The sequence below is a fragment of the Hyperolius riggenbachi genome, chromosome 10 (assembly GCF_040937935.1).
Source record: "Hyperolius riggenbachi isolate aHypRig1 chromosome 10, aHypRig1.pri, whole genome shotgun sequence".
Taxonomy (NCBI): Eukaryota; Metazoa; Chordata; class Amphibia; order Anura; family Hyperoliidae; genus Hyperolius; species Hyperolius riggenbachi.
Window position 1 is genome coordinate 266,233,550 of NC_090655.1, and position 23,083 is coordinate 266,256,632.

The window sequence follows — 23,083 nt, forward strand, 5'->3', positions numbered from 1 at the left end:
TCCCTCTTTGGGAGCCCTGTCCCTCTGTCCATCTTTCCTCCTCATTTGTCCCTCTTTCAGGTCTTTGTCCCTCTTTGGGAGCCTTGTCCCTCTGTCCATCTTTCCTCCTCATTTGTCCCTCTTTCAGGACTTTGTCCCTCTTTCTATGTAAATATACAGCATATACAGTCTTTCTCTACTGAAAAATGTGTTTGACTGACTCCAAACTTTATTCCCATCCTTTAAATCGATATTACTAATTTTAAAATGTTAATATGAAGGAAAATGAACCAGGATAGAAAGGACCAGTGTGGTTTGAATTATAAAACAACATATTTTTCTTATGTAATCCTTATGTTAAGCGTGGGGGTGTGTTGGGGGCGTGATCAGTGATGTGCAGGGGCGTGGCTTACGGTAAGTGTCCCTCTTTCTCATCTCAGAATGTTGGGAGGTATGATACTAATACTGTATTAGATGGTTGAGTTGAGTGGATTCCTCTAACAGAGGCAGCAGTTAACTTATTCACCACAAGATGGCGACCTCATACCTCCTAGCTGGAACGCATAGACAGGAAGTATTAAAGCCAAAAGACAGGAAATTATGTAAGAGAGGAGGAGAAGTTGCAGGAGGTGGAGAGAGCACACGGTTGGAAGAGGTAATTGTGTGATTGTTGTTGTATATTGGGCAGAGCAGAGGTCGGGGTGGGCATACTTTGTTACAGAGGAGGTCATAGTACACCTGTCTTTATCCTGGTCACCCCCCTTGCAGTAATTGCTATGCAAGAGACTTTTATATAACTGCTGTGACTTGTCTGCCAGTTTTCTAGTGGCCCCCCTACATGTACCATAGATTATGGCTGGCATCTCACCTTCCTAGTAGGCTTGCGATCCACGGATTAATCTACTCGTGATTCAAATTAGCTCTAATTACCGCAGTTGAGCGGCTAAATGCGGCAGGGTTCATTACCCCTAACGCCGCTCTCCGCTCAGCGTTTCAATGAGGTGCAGACGTCCGAATGGATGCGTTGCAAGCCTCGCTATGGAGCACTTCCCATATCTAGTTTCTATTGCCCCACCAGTTACCATGAAGAGAAATGAAATTTCAGCTTTTATTTCAGCTCTATTTAGAAATCTAAGAGAGCCTGTCTTTCCTAATGCTAGAAGGATCTATAGCTAAGTTTAGCTATAATCTAAGGCAGAGGTCCCCAAACATTTTGGGTGGAGGGCCGGGTCAACATACTTCAGACTGCTGGGGGGCCGGAGTATACATAAAATGATGTAGAAGTCTTTGTGGGCCAGACAGCGAAGCATACCCAGGTGACAACCTGCAGTGGACAGCAGTGTCACCTGATGTGGAATTTGATTGGAAACCAGCGAATTACTGCTTTCTGGCTTCCATGTGGATGGGTGGTGCCAGCACTGCTATTCTATATGCGGACCACCAATATTTAAAGATGTAGCTGACCGTATCTATAAGTAATACATGTTGTGTGTGGGGGGCCGGTAACAAAGCCTCAGGGGGCCACATTCGGCCCGCGGGCCTTAGTTTGAGGACCACTGATCTAAGGTATATTGAAGAAACCCTCACATTACCCCCCTTTTGGCCATATGACGGCCTCATAAATTAACTAATAATTACAACACAAATTAAAAAAAACAAATGTTACAGAATGTAATCAAAGCTTCTTAACAGAGGTAATATGCTGATATTTACTGCCAATGTCTGCGCAGGTATGTCAAACCGGTCCTACGAGGGCCGAGATCCTCACACATTTTTGACACAGCTTAAATGAATTGATGGATCTGAATCAGGAAAGGCGGCGGTCCATCAGGTAGAACACATTCCTCTCTTTCTGAGTCCATCCTAAACACTGGCATGGATCTGGCCCTCCAGGCCTGGAGTTCGACACGTGGCTTACAGCATAGAAGGAGGTGAGCTGATAACAGCCAGGTGCTCACCAGAACTAGCCAGGTGGAGCACCCGGCTAAAAGAGCCTGTGGAAAACACTGCAGAGGTACTGAGGGAAACAGGAAATGTTCATGCCCACTAGTGGTGGAAGTTTGGGCTCCCAAATTTGCCTCCCTTACTGAAATGAAGACATCAAACCAACAAACGTTTATACCAGCAATACCTTTAATGACTAACTGTACATGGTTTATCGCAAACTTTTGAAACCTTTCAGTTTCTTCTTCACGCATTATACAGAACTGGATCAGAACCGTACAATAAGAAGTTTTGAATCACATGCAGACTTATATATGATTCTGTAGGCTCAATCTTGACATGTCACACAGTTGTACCCCCTTTGAAATGTAAAGGGACGGCAGAACCTTTCCCCTCAGGAAACTTTTGTACACCTGCCACTATGAACAGCTGAACCGTGACCCCACTACTAAATACAGAAAGGAAGTTAGGGCTCTCATAAAACAACTTCCAGGCACATCGGGACCTACTGGGATTGATACCAGCAACACCACGTGTGGGTACATTCTATGTGCTTCCCAAGATACACAAAGAGGGTAACCTGGGACGCTTACTGCATTGGCACACTTACTGAAAATATCTCAGGATGGCTGGACAACATGCTGAAACCCTCAGTAAGGAACACAGAAAGTTACATACAGGACACCACAGACTGTCTAAGGAAACTGGAGGCTCTGGGCCCACTACCAGAGGGGACCATCCTAGCTACCATGGATGTGGAAGCGCTTTATACAAATATCCCACACGAGGATGGCATTGCAGCTTGCGAACACTTTCTGATGCAGAGGCGCCAGCAGAATAGTAGCCAATTAAAACCAAAAAAAATGTTGGTGGCGAGGGTGGACTAGTCTCCCCAATAGTCTCCCCAACAAAGAACACAACCGCTGTGTATGATGCAAAACATTTTTTTTTTTTTGCATCATACACAGCGGTTGTGTTCTTTGTTGGGGAGACGAGTCCACCCTCGCCACCAACATTTTATTGGTTTTAATTGGCTACTATTTTATTCTGCTGGCGCCTCTGTTTCTTTCTTATACATTGGAATCCACCTGGTGGATGGGTGTTTATACCCTTTCTTTTTCTACGGAGAGCGACTTCCTTTAGCCTGAGATGGGACAGGTCTAATTTCCCCATGCATATTGAGAGTGGTTGCCTGAGGCTGGCAACCCACACTTGTGAGTATAATCTCATCTATTACTAAATACGCAACTTGTCTATCAGTAATACACTAGTGGGGGCTCTAGATTGTCTTTTTGTCTTTCTCCACTTTCTGATGCAGTGTTACCTTCCCACAGAATCGGTGATACCTCTCATGAGGTTCATCCTCACACACAACTAATTCACCTTTGGTCGGGAAGTTTACCTGCAAAGGATGGGGACCAGCATGGGAACACACTTCGCATCCCAATATGCTAATCTGTTCATGGCGAAGTTGGAGAGTAATTTTCTATCAACCTGCACCCTAGGGCTGCACGATTTTAGGAAAAAATTGAAATTGCGATTTTTTTTTTTCTCAAATTGCGATTTAGATTTTTTTCACGATTTTCTTCAAATCGAGCTTTAGCACTAAATTCACAATGCCCCCCAGTATAGTTTAGCTAGGTAAATGCCTCCAGTATAAGATCCTGCTATAAATAAAGAGCATTTTGATGACAATTGAGGCAGACTGTGTACGAGAGAACTTGTTGATCTGGCCACAGAGCTTCCAGCAGGGTAATAGTTAAAGTGCAGAGTATCATAAATAACAGTGAGAGAAGGCTGAGGAATGTGAAAAGGGCAATGAGGGGTAGGAGTGGGTGATCTATTACCTTCAGACCATCACCCGCAGCATCGAGACAGAAAACCAGCGCTGCGGCATTAAGGAAGTGTAGGGAGAGGGACAGAAAACCATCACTGCTTCTATAAGCAAGTGTGCAGAGAGGGAGACACCTGTGTACGGAGCACAGAAGTGGGGCTCAGGGGTGCCAGGACAGGAAAGAGTTCAGAGCCCCTCCTTCTAATAGTCTAACCTTACAGCGCTGCCTTTCCTCCTGGCTAGCTCTCGTCACTTTCAGCAGCAGCTGCTGTTAACACGCTGGCTCTGCCTCTTTCCCTCCCGGCAGTTCCTGGGGCCAGCTGATGTAAATACAATCATGCATCACTGCGCCCCCCATGTTGTTGGAAGGGGGAGGCGTGGCAGAAGCTAGGACTAGCAGTGAATAATTATGATTGTTACTGATCCGGGCCGAGTCCAGTCCAGAGCAGCACACAGCACCACCAATCACTCTGTACCACCCGCTGTACAGCTCCGCCTGCCGCCTCCGTCATACCATCTCTTTCTAGCTATTGGTGGCGCTGTATGCTGCTCTGGACTGGACTCGCCCTCCCCCTGCTGCCCGGCTCACTAACAATCATAAATATTCACTGCTAGTCGCAGCTTCTGCCAATCAGTGGCTCCCAAAACCGAAGCTACTGACGATCCTGTAATCGGCTGCACGTGAATCGCGGTTTCGGTTTAAAACCGCAAAACCGTGCAGCCCTACTGCACCCACAAGCCCCTCTCCTATTACCGCTTCATCGATGACATCCTTGTCATCTGGAATGGGAACGAGGAACAACTGTTCCATTTCCACAGGGATCTTAACGAATTTCACCCTACCATCAAACTGAAGATGAATCACTCCACCTCCCACATAAATTTTCTGGTCACCACCATCCAGATAAAAAAAATCCGCTCCAGACTGCGATGTACTGGAAGCCGACGTACAGACTTTCTTATCTGAGGAGTGATGGCTTCCACCCACCACACACCAAGAAAGCAGTCATTTTCAGCCAGGCCCTGCGCTATAACCGCATTTGTTCGGACACTGGAGAAAGGGACCTTCAACTCCATAAACTCAGAAGGGATTTTTTGAACAGGGGTTACAGACACCAGAGTATAAGGGACCATATTCAGAGTGCCACACAAGTACCCAGGGCCCAACTTCTACAGTACAAAAAGGAAACAAACAGAATACCTCTAGTAGTAACATACCACCAGAAACTAGGAGTACTTCCGAAGAAAGCCAGGGAACTACAACCCTCTCTACACAACGGCAGCAGACTTAAAGAAATCTTCCCGGAACTACCACTCATGGCCTACAGGCAGCCGGCAAATCTAAGAAAACACCTGGTCAGGAGTTCCCTGATCCCACCTGAAAAGAATGGCATATTTCCCTGTGGGCAGAAGAGATGTAAAACCTGCCGCAACATACGATGCACAGACAGCTTGCCAATACTGGATTCTACTGATGCTTTCCATATCTGGGGAACATACACATGTACATCATTCAACGTGGTGTACGCAATCAAGTTCACAAAATGCCCGGGCAGAGTTCTATATATTGGGGAAACAAATCAAACAGTGCAGAAAAGGCTAAACCTGCAACGCTTTACAGTAAAGCACAAACGAAGGGACACCCCAATAGGACTACATTTTAACAAACGTGCCCACAGCATAAGGAACCTTAAAATTACCATTCTAGGGGGAAGTTTCAAATCTGGGAAGGAATGTCAGACATTTGAATACATGTATTATGTGATGGTCTGACCATACCACTGGGGTTACCATTATGTTGCTAATATCCATCCCCAGGTGGAGCAGTAAGCCTAGGGTATGTTCTCCTCTGTGGGTAGCAGAGTATATAGCTTGTGTGAAGACTAGTCCACCCATGAGGTTTATTGGTTAATTTACATCTTGCATCTGACTAACGCCAGTACCTATTCAGTAAGGAGTCCTTGGGCAGAACTCCGTAACACTGTTGGGTGACCTATTGAGAATGCGCTTAGTAGCTGCAGCTCTCAAGCACTGTGATTCCGACAGGAGGAAAAAGCGCTATACAAATGATAGCATTATTAAGTATAGGTAGTCAGATTAGCCTCCCAAATAAATTAACCATATTAGCTCCCATGGTATAGGCAGTCAGATTGGCCCCAAGTATAGGTAGCCAGCAGACATGCTCAAATCTGTCCCGGGAGACACCCGGATAGTTTCTATCCGGATATCTCCCAGGAATTCTGTGAGGCGGGGGGGGGGGGGATCAATCTTAATCTTACCTGAATGACGTCTTCATCGGGTCCGTATGCGTCGCCTCCCACCATGCGTTCCAAGCGTCGCATTCGCCGGTCCTTCAACCCGGAAGGAGGAAGTGTTTGTAGTTACATGACCGGTGAATGCGACGCTTGGAACGCATGGTGGGAGGCGACGCATACGGACCCGATGAAGACGTCATTCAGGTAAGATTGAACCCCCCGCCCCACAGAATTCCTGGGAGATATCCGGATAGAAACTATCCGGATGTCTCCCGGGTCGGATTTGTGCATCACTGGTAGCCAGATTAGTCCCACCATGTATAGGTAGCCAGATTAGCATGCATGTATGGCTAGCCAGTCAGCCAGATGAGCCCCCCAAATTTATGTAGCCCCTCCCCCCAAATGCAGAGCAATCGAGCGGAGCACTGCAAGGAAGCGACATACTTCTCCAGGACTCCACCGATGATCTTCCTTCTTCCTAGCATCAAAGTCTGAATTACGTGTAACCTGTGTGACGAGAGAGGGCGCTGCAGTCACAGAGACTCTGACATAAGGAGGAAGGCAGATCATCGGTGGAGCCTGGAGAGGTAAGTCCCTTCCTTCCAGCACTCTGCTCACTTACTCCACAGTCCTCAGGGTCCACTGCGGGTAACCATGATGTGTAGAAGACTGGCTGATCGCCGGCCAAGTCCACCAGACCGCCCTTGGCTATGGGCCCCATTGCAGTCGCTATGGTGATCCCCATGCCACTGTCTGCAGTATAGCCATGCGCCCCCCAGAGTATATTCCCCCCACCCTTCCCGTATTGCAGCTCTCTCCTGAGGTCCTGGGTAGCTGTCTTCTTTTTTCACCTTCCAGAAGAGCTCAGAGATTTCTAATGTCATTGATGTCCTTATGTGTAGTGATAATGGAATGGACTGAAGTGGGTAAAAATCTCAATGTATAACAATATAATAGTGCATGCTCCTCCTCATTCATTTAGACAACTCCAACTCATTGTGAGCATATCAACTTTTGCATGCCCAATGTATCTGCCTGTCACAGCTTCTTTCAGCTGTTTCATAGGCATGTTCACAGCGTCATATACAATGTCTATCCATCTTAACCTTGTGGTTTTCTTTTAATAGTAGTATCAACCCCTCTAGTGAACACTTTGGCTTTATTTCTGTAACCTCCTGAGCGGTATGCCCGACACTGTGTTGGGCAAGACATTTTTGCTAAAAGCGGCATGCCCAACACAGTGTCGGGCATGCTGCTCAGGAGTTTTTACAAGGCACAGGTATACCCAGTATAAATTTGGGCTAGCTCGTATAGGTGCCCCCCAACCCCCTGATCACCCCCTATCCAGCCACTCTTAGTCACCAAGACTTGTTCCAGCGATAGTCGCAGCCTCCCCGCCCAGCTCTCGTATTCTCCATGGGGAGGATCAGGACTGTGCATGATGTTATGACATCATGCGCAGTCCCGATGCTCCCTATGGATAATGCCAGAGCTGGGCGGGGAGGCTGTGACTATTGCTGGAACAAGGCTTGGTGACTAAGAGTAGCTGGATAGGGGGTGATCAGGGGGTTGGGGGGCACCTATTTGAGCTAGCCTATTGTTGGCTAACCGTTCATGGAGCCCCGACTGATGACTTAGCAGCGGATCGGGCACTTCCGGTGCAATGCGACTTGGTAAGTATGCTAGGCCCCCTCGCCTTACATTGTTGATGCGTTACCTTGTGGTAAAACAGGTGTGCAAGGGGAGTTAGGGGAGCTCACTTTTAGTTCTGTGAATGATCCAAAGTTTTTTATATATATATATATATATATATATATATATATATATATATATATATATATATATATATATATATATATATATATATATATATATATATATACACTGCTTAAAGGACAAGTTTCAAATGAAATCGTTTTCTGGAACCATTTTAATAAAGTACATAGAGAACAGCCATTTATAGCAAACATATATTTATTCTTGTAGCTTTACCTGTAAGACGGTATCCCAGAAAGACAGTGATGGTGTCAGACTGCAGATTTCTCAATTTTTACAGGGGAAGCTTATTCCACACAAACCTGGTTCAGATTGTGCATGAAGAATGTGTAATAGAGGAAGAATCCCCTCATTCCCCTGCAGAGTACCTGCACATCACTCTTACATGTACCCACAGTCACATTGCCTAGGGCCTGATAGATGTTCAGATTGTGCATGAAGAATGTGTAATAGAGGAAGAATCCCCTCATTCTCCTGCAGCGTACCTGCACATCACTCTTACATGTACCCACACTTACATTGCCTAGGGCCTGATAGATGTTCAGATGTGTAATAGAGGAAGAATCTCCTTATTCCCCTGCAGAGTACCTGCACATCACTCTTACATGTACCCACAGTTACATTGCCTAGGGCCTGAGCCATGTTCAGATTGTACATGAAGAATGTAAAATAGAGGAATAATCCCCTCATTCTCCTGCAGAGTACCTGTACATCATTTTTACATGTACCCACAGTTACATTGCCTAGGGCCTGATCCATGTTCAGATTGTACATGAAGAATGTATAATAGAGGAAGAATCCCCTCATTCCCCTGCAGAGTACCTGCACATCACTCTTACATGTACCCACAGTTACATTGCCTAGGGCCTGATAGATGTTCAGATGTGTAATAGAGGAAGAATCTCCTTATTCCCCTGCAGAGTACCTGCACATCACTCTTACATGTACCCACAGTTACATTGCCTAGGGCCTGATAGATGTTCAGATGTGTAATAGAGGAAGAATCTCCTTATTCCCCTGCAGAGTACCTGCACATCACTCTTACATGTACCCACAGTTACATTGCCTAGGGCCTCATCCATGTTCAGATTGTACATGAAGGGTGTGTAATAGAGGAAGAATCCACCCATTCCCCTGCAGAGTACCTGCACCTCAGTCTTAAGCTCAACACACACCATACATTCTTGGTTGTACAGATTTACCAAATCTATGTAGTATAAGGGCCAACAGATTGAAAATACCTTGAATGATTGATTGAATGAGCTCTTATACTACATGAAAGTGGTAAGATTAAACAACCAACATTGTATGGTGTATGTTGAGCCTAACATGGACCCACAGTTACATTGCCTAACGTTCTATGTTTCTGTCTTCACCCTCTACAGGTACTCTTATCACAGACTAGTTTTGATTTCTATTTAAAGAACATCTGTAATGAGAGGGATATGGAGGCTGCCATATTTATGATCCTTTTAAACAATACCAGTTGCCTGGCTATCCTGCTTATCCTCTGCCTCTAATGTTAACCATAGACCCTGAATAAGCATGCAGCATGTCAGGTGTTTCTGACATTGACAGATCTGACAAGATAAGCTGCTTGCTTGTTTCGGGTGTGTGATTCAGACACTACTGCGGCCAAATAGATCAGCAGGGCTGCCAGGCAACTGGTATTGCTTAAAAGGAAATGGATATGAAAGCTGACATATTTCTCTCATTACAGTTGTCATTTAACAGCTACTCTACAGTAATATCCTAAGTTTAGTTCAAATGCATCTCTGGTGTACATAAAAAACATGGTATGCTAATGCTTAAAAAAGATAGAGTGTCCCCACACATTGTCTATTTAATAAGATTCACAGAAGCCTTCTGTATATCAGATATAGAAAAGGTAGAGGCCTTTTTCTGCAAGGTGGCAGGGCTACACGCTGGAACACAGCACATATGGGCATATGGGTAAATCTTATTATACTGACAGCATACTGGGTCATTCACGTTAACAATAACAAACAAACACAGAACACTTATATCGCACTTTTCTCCTGGCAGACTCAAAGCGCCAGAGCTGCAGCCACTAGGACGCGCTCTATAGGCAGTAGCAGTGTTAGGGAGACTGGCCCAAGGTCTCCTGCTGAATAGGTGCTGGCTTACTGAACAGGCAGAGCCGAGATTCGAACCCAGGTCTCCTGGGTTGGCAGAGCCCTTAACCATTACATCATCCAGCCACATCCAGGCCAGAATGACTGACAGGGTAAAGTGTACTGGGGAGGACACTATAATATGCATCTAGTTGACTTGCAGTGAATGTGCATGTGCTGCAGCAGTGGCTTGCGGTAATCACTGATGGGCTGCCGCTGTGCATGTGCTGCAGTTGTGGCTTGTGGTGGTCACTGATGGGCTGCCGCTGTGCATGTGCTGCAGTTGTGGCTTGTGGTGGTCACTGATGGGCTGCCACTGTGCATGTGCTGCAGTTGTGGTTTGTAGTAATCACTAATATGCTGCCGCTGTGCATGTGCTACAGTTGTGGCTTGTGGTAATCACTGATGGACTGCCGCTGTGCATGTGCTGCAGCTGTGCCTTGTGGTAATCTCTGATGGACTGCCGCTGTGCATGTGCTGCAGTTGTGCCTTGTGGTAATCTCTGATGGACTGCCGCTGTGCATGTGCTGCAGGTGTGGCTTGTGGTAATCTCTGATGGACTGCCGCTGTGCATGTGCTGCAGGTGTGGCTTGTGGTAATCTCTGATGGACTGCCGCTGAGCATGTGCTGCAGTTGTGGCTTGTGGTAATCACTGATGGACTGCTGTTGTGCATGTGCTGCAGCTGTGGCTTGTGATAATCACTGATGGACTGCCGCTGAGCATGTGCTACAGTTGTGGCTTGTGGTAATCTCTGATGGACTGCCGCTGTGCATGTGCTGCAGGTGTGGCTTGTGGTAATCTCTGATGGACTGCCGCTGAGCATGTGCTACAGTTGTGGCTTGTGATAATCACTGATGGACTGCCGCTGTGCATGTGCTGCAGCTGTGGCTTGTGATAATCACTGATGGACTGCCGCTGAGCATGTGCTACAGTTGTGGCTTGTGGTAATCACTGATGGACTGCCACTGTGCATGTGCTGCAGCTGTGGCTTGTGGAAATCACTGATGGGCTGCCGCTGTGCATGTGCTGCAGTTGTGGTTTGTGGTAATCACTGATGGACTGCAGCTGTGCATGTGCTGCAGTTGTAGCTTGTGGTAATCACTGATGGGCTGCCACTGTGCATGTACTGCAGTTGTGGCTTGTGGTAATCACTGATGGGCTGCCACTGTGCATGTGCTGCAGTTGTGGCTTGTGGTAATCACTGATGGGCTGCCACTGTGCATGTGCTGCAGTTGTGGCTTGTGGTTATCACTGATGGACTGCTGTTGTGCATGTGCTGCAGCTGTGGCTTGTGGTAATCACTGATGGGCTGCCGCTGTACATGTGCTGCAGTTGTGGCTTGTGTTAATCACTGATGGGCTGCCGCTGTGCATGTGCTGCAGTTGTGGCTTGTGGTAATCACTGATGGACTGTCGCTGTGCATGTGCTGCAGTTGTGGCTTGTGGTAATCACTGATGGACTGCCACTGTGCACAGGCTGCAGTTGTGGCTTGTGGTAATCACTGATGGACTGCCGCTGTGCATGTGCTGCAGTTGTGGCTAGTGGTAATCACTGATGGCCTGCCGCTGTGCATGTGCTGCAGTTGTGGCTTGTGGTAATCACTGATGGGCTGCCGCTGTGCATGTGCTGCAGTTGTGGCTTGTGGTAATCACTGATGGACTGCCGCTGTGCACAGGCTGCAGTTGTGGCTTGTGGTAATCACTGATGGGCTGCCGCTGTGCTTGTGCTGCAGGTGTGGCTTGTGGTAATCACTGATGGACTGCCGCTGTGCATGTGCTGCAGTTGTGGCTTGTGGTAATCACTAATGGACTGCCGCTGTGCATGTGCTGCAGTTGTGGCTTGTGGTAATCACTGATGGACTGCCACTGTGCATGTGCTGCAGTTGTGGCTTGTGGTAATCACTGATGGACTGCCGCTGTGCACAGGCTGCAGTTGTGGCTTGTGGTAATCACTGATGGACTGCCGCTGTGCATGTGCTGCAGTTGTGGCTAGTGGTAATCACTGATGGCCTGCCGCTGTGCATGTGCTGCAGTGGTAGCTTGTGGTAATCACTGATGGGCTGCGCCTGTGCAAGTGCTGCAGCTGTGGCTTGTGGTAATCACTGATGGGCTGCCGCTGTGCATGTGCTGCAGTTGTGACTTGTGGTAATCACTGATGAGCTACCGCTGTGCATGTGCTGCAGCTGTGGCTTGTGGTAATCACTGATGGGCTGCCGCTGTGCATGTGCAGCAGTTGTGACTTGTGGTAATCACTGATGAGCTACCGCTGTGCATGTGCTGCAGCTGTGGCTTGTGGTAATCACTGATGGGCTGCCGCTGTGCATGTGCTGCAGCTGTGGCTTGTGGTAATCACTGATGGGCTGCTGCTGTGCATGTGCTGCAGTTGTGGCTTGTGGTAATCACTGATGGACTGCCACTGTGCATGTGCTGCAGTTGTGGCTTGTGGTAATCACTGATGGACTGCCGCTGAGCATGTGCTACAGTTGTGGCTTGTGGTAATCACTGATGGACTGCCGCTGTGCATGTGCTGCAGTTGTGGTATGTGGTAATCACTGATGGACTGTCACTGTGCATGTGTTGCAGTTGTGGCTTGTGGTAATCACTGATGGACTGCCGAAGTGCATGTGCTGCAGTTGTGGCTTGTGGTAATCACTGGTGAGCAGCCGCTGTGCATGTGCTGCAGTTGTGGCTTGTGGTAATCACTGGTGAGCAGCCTCTGTGCATGTGCTGCAGTTGTGGCTTGTGGTAATCACTGATGGGCTGTCACTGTGCATGTGCTGCAGTTGTGGCTTGTGGTAATCACTGATGGGCTGTCACTGTGCATGTGCTGCAGCTGTGGCTTGTGGTAATCACTGATGGACTGCCGCTGTGCATGTGCTGCAGTTGTGGCTTGTGGTAATCACTGATGGGCTGACGCTGTGCATGTGCTGCAGTTGGGGCTTGTGGTAATCACTGATGGACTGCCGCTGTGCATGTGCTGCAGCTGTGGCTTGTGGTAATCACTGATGGACTGCCACTGTGCATGTGCTGCAGTTGTGGCTTGTGGTAATCACTGATGGGCTGCCGCTGTGCATGTGCTGCAGCTGTGGTATGTGGTAATCACTGATGGACTGTCACTGTGCATGTGTTGCAGTTGTGGCTTGTGGTAATCACTGATGGACTGCCGAAGTGCATGTGCTGCAGTTGTGGCTTGTGGTAATCACTGATGGACGGCCGCTGTGCATGTGCTGCAGTTGTGGCTTGTGGTAATCACTGATGGAATGCCGCTGTGCATGTGCTGCAGCTGTGGCTTGTGGTAATCACTGATGGACTGCAGCTGTGCCTGTGCTGCAGTTGTGGCTTGTGGTAATCACTGATGGACTGCCGCTGTGCATGTGTTGCAATTGTGGCTGGGGTAATTACTGATGGACTGCCGCTGTGCATGTGCTGCAGTTGTGCCTTGTAGTAATCACTGATGGACTGCCGCTTTGCATGTGCTTCAGTTGTGGCTTGTGGTAATCACTGATGGGCTGCCGCTGTGCATGTGCTGCAATTGTGGCTTGCATTTGTAGGTAGATTCTACCTGGCAGATCATATTTATTTATTTTCAAAGTAGCTCACAAGTTAAAAAAGTGTGGGCACCTCTGGTCTATTGGAGATCTCCAATTCCTAGGAAATTATTTTATTTTCTTTGCCTATTAATACTAATATCTTACAGATATAATTTGTTCTTTTTAGAACTAAGATCTGAGCTCATAGCAGAAGAGACACATGTGAGGAGTGATCAGCAGTCTATGGAGGAGGGTGACATGATGAGGACAATTAAAGAGGAAGAAGAGGAGACATATGTGAGGAGTGATCAACAGTCTATGGAGGAGGGTGATATGATGAGGACAATTAAAGAGGAGGAAGAAGAGACATATGTGAGGAATGATCAGCAGTCTATGGAGGAGGGTGACGTGATGAGGACAATTAAAGAGGAAGAAGACGGAACCTATGTGAGGAGTGATCAGCAGTCTATGGAGGAAGGTTTAATAATAAGAGTGATTAAGGAAGAAGAAGAAGTAGAAGAAGAAGAAGAAGAGACATATGTGTTGAGTGATCAACAGTCTGCAGAGGAGGGTGACATGATGGGGACAATTAAAGAGGAAGAAGAAGAGACATATGTGGGGAGTGATCAGCAGTCTATGGAGGAGGGTGACATAATGAGGACAACTATAGATGAGGATATTCCTACAGAGAACAGAACAGGTGAGTAATCAGCATGAAATATTGAATATCTTTAGTTATTATGAATGTTTCACTGCTCACAGACTGGCCATATTAAAGGATACCCGGAGTGACATGTGACATGATGAGATAGACATGTGTATGTACAGTGCCTAGCACACAAATAACTATGCTGTGTTCCTTTTTTTCTTTCTCTGTCTGAAATAGTTAAATATCAAATATGTAAGTGGCTGACTCAGTCCTGACTAATGTTGGGAATACACAGGTCAATCCGGCAGCCGATTAGCCGCCGGATCAACCCTCGCCACGTCCCTGCCTGTCCGCACGTGCGCACGGATCAATTACCGCTCGTCCCCGCCAACGCTACTTATCAGCTGCTCGATTCCCTGCCATTGTCCGACGGCGGGGATCGGGTGGGGGTCGAGCAGCGTGATTGGACCAGCTGAATATTATCAGCTGGCCGGATCAGCTGCTCGATACACGGTACAGAAACGTACCGTGTATCTCCAGCATCAGACAGGAAGTGACTACAGTGTGACCCTCACTGATAAGAACTTCCAATTTTCATCTCTTTCTTGCTCTCAGAAGCCATTTTCTGCTAGGAAAGTGTTTTATAGTTGGAATTTCTTATCAGTGAGAGACACACTGTAGTCACTTCCTGTCTGAGTCAGCCATTTCCATACCTCATATTGAATTATTTCAGACAGAGAAAGAAAAAAAGGAACACAGCATAGTTATTTGTGTGCTAGGCACTGTACATACACATGTTTATCTCATCATGTCACATGTCACTTCGGGTATCCTTTAAGGGTTATGCTATGTACTCATGTTACATTTTTGTCATCTAAAACTGTCCTTCTCAATTTCATTTGATGACAGCTTACACAATCCTGTAAGGCCAAGCATCCCACGGAGTAAGCACAAAGTGACATCCAGCAAGCAACTTGTCAGCCAACTTACATCAATTGATTATTGCCGTTGGCGTGAATTTATACAGAGTTCAGCAGGAGATGGTACTCACGTGCCCTGATTGTTAACAGGAATCTGGCCGTAACATCTTTGCATCGTTCTAGCCGGTCAACGGGCTGGAGGAGCGGTCTCGTATTCTTTGTGCTTACTCCGTGGGATGCTTGGCCTTACAGGGTTGTGTAAGCACATGGCTACACGTAACTACACTACATGGACATTAGAACAGAGGCTGGAAAATAAGGGTGGATTGAAGATATGCGCTACATATAACCAGGATAACCAGGATGATGATACATGACACGCTGCACTGGATTTAAAGGGGCCTGAAGACTATACTATACTACAATATAATACAAAATACCGGTAGTAATAAATAGGTGCACCTATTAGTCTTGCAGGTTTGCTCCAGCATCCGGTTGCTTGCTGCTGTCATTGAGGAGATTTTTAATTGTTTTTAAGGGGTTATCATTGCTGCTATTTAAAGGGAACCTTAACTGAACGGGGGGTAAAGAGTTTTACTTACCTGGGGCTATTACCAGCCCCCTGCAGCAGTCCTGTGCCCTCGGCGCCGCTCTGGAATCCTCTGGTCCCCCGCTGTCACTTAGTTTCGTTTTTGACGACTCACCAGTCGCCGGCCGCCATGCGTATTATTGGACGCATTCACCAATGCAATTAGCGCTATTGCGGACTGCAACGCGTACAAAAATACTTTTTATATTTGTACGCGTTGCGGTCCGCAATAGCGCTAATTGCATTGGTGAATGCGTCCAATAATACGCACGGCGGCCGGCGACTGGTGAGTCGTCAAAAACGAAACTAAGTGACAGCAGGGGACCAGAGGATTCCAGAGCGGCGCCGAGGGCACAGGACTGCTGCAGGGGGCTGGTAATAGCCCCAGGTAAGTGAAACTCTTTACCCCCCGTTCAGTTAAGGTTCCCTTTAAGAGGTTAATAGGCATTAATAAAATTGAATAAATTGTAATACTTTCTTATACATATTAACGATCGTTCTTGCAGAAAAGAACGATCAGAGGGCAATGTTTCGCACCTATTTATATACAATTTAAAGAAACAATCATACAAACATGGGGTTACAATAGATAAGCATATATGATAGTTAACTTGAAAACAAAGTTGGTTTGAAATTTATAATGTAACAGGCCGCACTACACAAGAAGTACGGAAGCTGGGCAAAATACAACGCAGGTGCATTGGCCCTTGTAACGATTGTGCTCGGCAGAGAACTGTACACACTATAGATTTGTCACGATTGTCGTCCAATATGATCCGTCAGGCCGGATGTTTTCATCTTCTTGATATCGTTCTTTCGTCGTTCTTAATGATCGCTTGGTAAAGTTCTTTCCCCGATTTTTGGCAGACTGATCATTAAGCTGCTGTTTCAAACGAGCATAGTCGCAAGTGTGTATATAGCATTACTGCTTTTCCATGTATGGCCAATGCTTTAGCTGTCGGGAGGGTTAATAAGATGCAAATAGCTCTGAATTGTATGCAAATGTAGTGCAAATTGTATGCAGATAATATATCTGTCAGGGAATGGTTTATTGTCTGAATTCCAAGCTTCATAAAATAGCATGCCAACCAGAGTTATAGTCGTGTGATTGGCCGCCTGTAATGAGCACAACCTTCTGAAGTTCCCTGTCAGGCTGATAATATGTAATGGTCAGCGATATGCAAATAAATCAGAGATGGTGTTAGTTGTATGCTAATTTATATGCATAGTTATGCAGCTGCTGCATTTGGTCCATTTCCAATCTGCAAAGTTTGCATCAACTTGGAAGTATCAGCAGCTCGCTGACCATCCCTAATGATAATTGTTCCTCCCCTCAGAATCCTCTAACAGGAAGTAATGATGTTTCTCTATTTGCAGTGCGGAGTCCCGGCATCAGGAACCTCTCAGAGACTCATCTCTCTGTATCCACTGGAGGGTCTTATTCCTGTTCTACGTGTGGGAAATGTTTTGTGTGGAAATCAAACCTTGTCAGTCATGAGAGAACTCACACTGGTGAGAAGCCCTATTCATGTGCTGAGTGTGGGAAATGTTTTGGGCATAAAACAAATCTTGTCATACATGAGAGATCTCACACAGGTGAGAAGCCCTATGCATGTACAGAGTGTGGGAAATGTTTTGTGCATAAATCACTTCTTGTCAGACATGAGAGATTTCACACTGGTGAGAAACCCTATTCATGTGCCGAGTGTGGGAAATGTTTTGTACAGAAAACACAACTTGTTGTACATGAGAGATCTCACACTGGCGAGAAGCCCTATTCATGTGCTGAGTGTGGGACATGTTTTATACAGAAAGCAGACCTTGTTACACATGAGAGATCTCATACTGGTGAAAAGCCCTATTTATGTGCAGAGTGTGGGAAATGCTTTGGATGTAAATCAGGCCTTGTTAAACATGAGAGATCTCACACTGGTGAGAAGCCCTATTCATGTGCCGAGTGTGGGAAATGTTTTGCACAGAAAGCAAACCTTGTCACACATGAGAGATCTCACACTGGTAAGAAGCCCTATTCATGTTCTGAGTGTGGGAAATGCTTTAGGAGTACATCAAACCTTCACACACATGAGAGATCCCACACTGGTGAAAAGCCCTTTTCATGTGCTGAATGTGGGAAATGTTTTAGACGTAAATCACATCTTGTCACTCATGAGAGATCTCACACAGGCCAGAAACCTTTCTCATGTGCAGAGTGTGGCAAATGTTTTGCAGATATAGCAAATCTTCTCAAACATGAGAGAACTCACACTGGTAAAAAGCCCTATTCATGTGCTGAGTGTGGGAAATATTTTGCACAGAAATCACAGCTTGTTCGACATGAGAGATCTCACACTGGTGAGTAGCACCTATTCATGTGCTGAGTGTGGGAAAAGTTTTCAGTGTAAGTCACTGCTTATCAGACGCTTATGTTAAAGAGACACTGAAGCGAAAAAAAAATGATGATATTATGATTTGTATGTGTAGTACAGCTAAGAAATGAAACATTAAGATCAGACACATCAGTGTAATTGTTTCCAGTACAGGAAGAGTTAAGAAACTCTAGTTGTTATCTCTATGCAAAAAAGCCATTAATCTCTACGACTTTCAAAGTCGTGGAGAGGGCTGTTATCTGACTTTTATTATCTCAACTGTAAGTGACCTAATTACTCTTCCTCTGGCAGAGGAGAGGTCATTAGTTCACAGACTGCTCTGAAAGAATCATTTTGAATGCTGAGTGTTGTGTAATCTGCACATATTAGAGAATGATGCAATGTTAGAAAAACACTGTATACCTGAAAATAAAAATATGAGGATATTTTCTTTGCTGCTAATCTTCTAGTAATTATTCATAGTACACAACCAATTCACTATATCATATAATTTTTTTCGCTTCAGTGTCTCTTTAAGTGTGGGAAATGCTTAGCTATAAGTGTTCTTGTCTTCTTTTTATTTTTTTGCATATGGCAGCATTTTACCCAGAATACTGATGACTATTTCATGCAACTAAATGCATTAGTTTAACCACTTCACCTCCAAGGGTTTTTCCCCTTAAAAAAACAGAGCAATTTTCACCTGTCAGCGCTTCTTCCATTCATTCGCCTATAGCTTTATTATTATTTATCACAACAAAACAATCTATATCTTGTTTTTTTCGCCATCAATTAGGCTGTCTTTGGTGGGCACTTTTTGCTAAGAATTATTTTATTCTAGCTGCATTTTAAAAGGAAAAATAGATAAAAATGGAAAAAAAAATATTTCTTAGTTTTTGGCCATTATACCATATATATTTCAATATAAGTCTAGAAATTTAGGTCTGATTAACTTCATAAAAGTATAGGGGTCGACTTATACACGAGTCACGGGCGACACTGAGCACACTGAGTTATGTGTGTACTAATAGTGACATTCCCATTTGCAGCAATTTACCCTGAGGTAAGTGTGATACTTCGAGCAAAGGAAAGGCCAAGAAAACACAGGTCTGGAAGTCCTGGCCACAGCAATTAACAAGGAAAGGAGCAGGGGGGAAATACTGGACAGCATAAAAAAGAGTGAATAATTGTAGCACTTGCGGGCTTGGAGGAGGTCTTGGCTGCACTTAAGGGACAGGAGGGGTTAATGGCTGCAATACTGTATGCAGTGCAGTCATTAACCCCTCCTGGTCCCCAAGTGCAGCCATTAACTTTGTTGGGTAGACTTATACTTGAGTCAATAAAAAAAATGATAGCTCAAGAGGGTTGAGTATTGGAGGCGACTTATACATGAGGTCAACTTGTATTCGAGTATATAAGGGTAGTTTTAAAATAATACACGCTACAGTAATTAAAACCCACACATTTTATTTGCCCATTTGTCTCGGTTATTGCAATGTTTAAAATATTTCCCTATCACAATGTATGTCGTCAATATATTGGAAATAAAGATGCATTTTTTTCAGATTTTGCATCCTTCTCTATTAAAAAGCCCATAATTCAAAATTAACAGTAATATACCCTCTTGACATACATATTAAAAAAGTTCAGTCCCTAAGGTAACTATTTATATATTTTTTTTAATGCAAAACATTTTTGGGGTAATTATGGTAGTGTGGGAGGTGAAGTGTGTCGGGCGTTTTGTCAATGTTTGTATAAATTGTTAAAAATAATTATAAAATCAAAAATGTAAATGTAATGCTCCTGGGAAAAAATAGGAGGAGCTTAAGATACAAACACACGCCTAACTGTGTGAGCTCGTTTTTCGAGGTTTTACAGTACTGGTTTAAACATGTAAATAAACATAGACCAATTTATAAAAATATCAATTTAATATCGAATAAATATTACAATATCAAAACAATATAAAATTGCACTTTTGATATATAACAAAACTCATAAGGTCATTCTTATAATAAGCAATGAGCTGGATAATAATTTCAGTAAAACATCAAAATGTTATTATACTTAATCACCAAATACAAAAGGCTTAAACCATTCAGCAGTCAATTCAAATACAGTGCATAGATGTGACTCCTCAAATATGGCCATCGGCCCTGTTACTCAATTTACCACAGGATGTCTGGAGACAAAATGGATGACTTGAACGAAAACAAAATGGCTGTTATTAAAATCAAAATGGCTGCTATCAAAAATCAAAATGGCTGCTATCGCAAACAAAATGGTGGCTATCAAAAACAAAATGGCTAATTTAGGATGACTCAGTGGATATAACGACTGGGCGTTGCCCCACAATTTCTATGCAATCAACTATAAATGACAGGAATTTTCCCACTGTCTACACTTTAACCTCCGCTGGCCTGTGATACTACACAGAGCAAGCGGGTAAAATACATATAATTTTGGAATAAGATATCTATTGAGTCGTCCTAAACTTGGCTAGGTGTGGCTTGGACATGCTGCGGCAAAGTATCAAAATATCTAGAGGAGGTAGCTTAAAGTATCTAGCGCTTTTATCTAAAACAAGTTATGGCATTCACAGTCAGCGATTCTCGAACTATTGGTTGTGTTAAAGGACAGAAAAATATACCCACTGAATGGGTTTTATCAAATATATGGAATGAGTAATTCCTGTGCACTGGAAGAACGCACTCCCTTTGGCTATAAATGACTATAAACTTAAAAAAGACAATCGTCAATAAATCAAAAGTTCAGATATTCGTGCTGTTATAAGCCATATGACTAAAAAGAAAAATCAGAACTGGGTTCAAGTATAGTCACCAAGATGGCCTCTGGGCGTGTTCCTCTTAGGCGTGGCTGTGTTCAGATGGCATGAATCCTCTATGTCCTGGTCTGCTCAGATCTCCTGATGGTCTGATCATCATTGAATGACCCCTCTCATCTTATTCCCCTCACTACCTATGGTCCTGCCCAGGAGATTAAATCTTCTAGCCTATCACTGGGCAGTGGGAGTGACCAATGGGAGCTTTCTGTGACTAATCTTTAACCCAAGTGTAATACTGGCTTTCACCCTTTGTAGGTGCTGTTGGCTAACTAATCACAGACTTACTGGGATATTTGGCAAACTAAAAACAAAAATCATGTTTTATTATAACCCAACAGTGAATAAATCAATGTTATAATTCCTCTATGGATAGCTGACCTTGCTGGAATCACTGGTTATTATTTATTATACAGTGACCTTTTCTACCATATTTAAGATAGATTGGATTTGATCCAAAAATCATTGGCATGCTTAAAACCACCATGGATCTCTCATTATAACACATTGTGCTTGTTAGCAGGGTTTTATATCTCTAACATTATTGTTTAACATACAACACTGGTAAACATATAGCATCTCTATATCATCCTGGATATATTCATTCAAATAATCTTTATATTAATACATATACAATGCCATAACCTTTTTTTTATATTCATTCTTAATTGTTATGCAATGATGCATACATGTGCTGTCTGTTTTCTTAACCTAGATGGGGAATTGTAATATAACTTTATGCTTTTTAATATGAACTATTGCTGACAGCACAGTCAATATATTTCCCAAGCTTTGTTTTTGTGTCTGAACTTTGGAAACACATACATTGTGAAAGGAAAACAACCCCCATCCAAGGCTTCTATGCATTAAATACAGCCAGGTCTGAGCCATTGTTTACAAAAACTGGTTCATTTACCGACAAAAGCTAGTTAAGGTCTGGTCTGTCTCTTTCATTGTCCTAAGACTCTTCTTGTTTGGCAATTGTTTGGTCAAACAAGGTACTTGTCTGCTTCCATTGTTCAAGTAAGGTGAATGAGATTACCTATTGCAAATAGCACTCAGCTGACTGCCTGTTATTCCCAACTAATCTTTCTAGAGGGACACATACTGTGCAATTCAGTATTACTTGGCAATATTATATCGCCATATGAAAATATGCTCTGCCTTTCTCAATGATCAATGTATATATTAACCTACAATCACCATACATTAAAAAGTCTTTGTCTTCTGTAACCTAAGGGAAGGAAATTATTAGGTTTATTTGTATTCGCTCATATGCAGTTCAGTTTATTGGGAAAAACGATATTCCGCTATATGGAAATCTCGACACATCCCCCTTTTCTTTTGGAATGTTCCAGTGTGTGATCATTTCAAAAGAACAACAAGGATTATTAAACGTTTTTCGTTTGCTTCATTCCTGTGGGAACGCGTTGTGAATAAACTTTATGTTTTGTATTGGTAATCCAAGTATGAAAGGGAAAAATGGACTTTAAAACATTGTCTTCATCACATTGAAGTTCATGTTTCACGCTTCAAGAAAAATAAATTTGGCAAATGATACTCTTGCTGTAAACAAACAGGTTTCCTCTTGCTGCAAAGGTAGCAAACAGCAACTGTAACAGCGATGAACTGCTTTGGCCTTTGGTTCAAACAAAAGGATTTTCCGGATCTGCTTCAAGATTTGAACAACTCACTCCTGTGAGTATCTGGTGTGCAACAGGTATCAGACTTGCATCTCCATCAAATGGATCTCGGATACATCAGCTCGTCATTCAACGACACATCGCGGGTTTAGGCTCATCTGGACCCTCTAGGATAGGAACAGCTATCTGGTCATGATGAACTCCGCTGTATCCGGTAACCTCAGGAATGCTAGACCTGGCACCACACTTGGCTCGGCACTCTTCCCCAAGATTAGGACTGCGTAAAGGATGGCAATCGTCAGGTGGGACATCTTTGCGCCGGATTGGAATCTTTGTGTCTAGTGAAGATTAAATGCATCATTAGGTATACCTGTCAGGAGAAAAATAATTTGTTAGCACACATTTCCAGATTGCTCAATTCTTCGCAACTGTGAGCTAGGGTGACATATACGCAGTTGATTAATATGCACCCATTTTTCAACAAAGTCATCCCCCTTAGGGATCTTAACCTTATACACTACAGGAGACAACTTATCGGTGATTGGATATGGGCCCTTCCATGAAGGTAGGAACTTCTTCTCCTTTACCTGGTCTCTGGCGAAATTGTACAGATACACCTTA

The 23,083-nt window shown here is 44.3% G+C and overlaps 1 protein-coding gene across 1 annotated transcript; it reads left to right on the top strand.

The window, feature by feature from the left end:
* Positions 1-593: 593 nt before the first annotated feature.
* On the top strand, positions 594-18,292 carry LOC137535421 (oocyte zinc finger protein XlCOF22-like). Its single transcript, XM_068257256.1, has 3 exons — positions 594-634; positions 13,641-14,153; positions 16,989-18,292. Exons 2-3 carry the CDS (start codon positions 13,697-13,699, stop codon positions 17,969-17,971), a joined length of 1,440 nt encoding a protein of 479 aa, XP_068113357.1. The 5' UTR covers positions 594-634; positions 13,641-13,696; the 3' UTR covers positions 17,972-18,292.
* Positions 18,293-23,083: the final 4,791 nt, after the last annotated feature.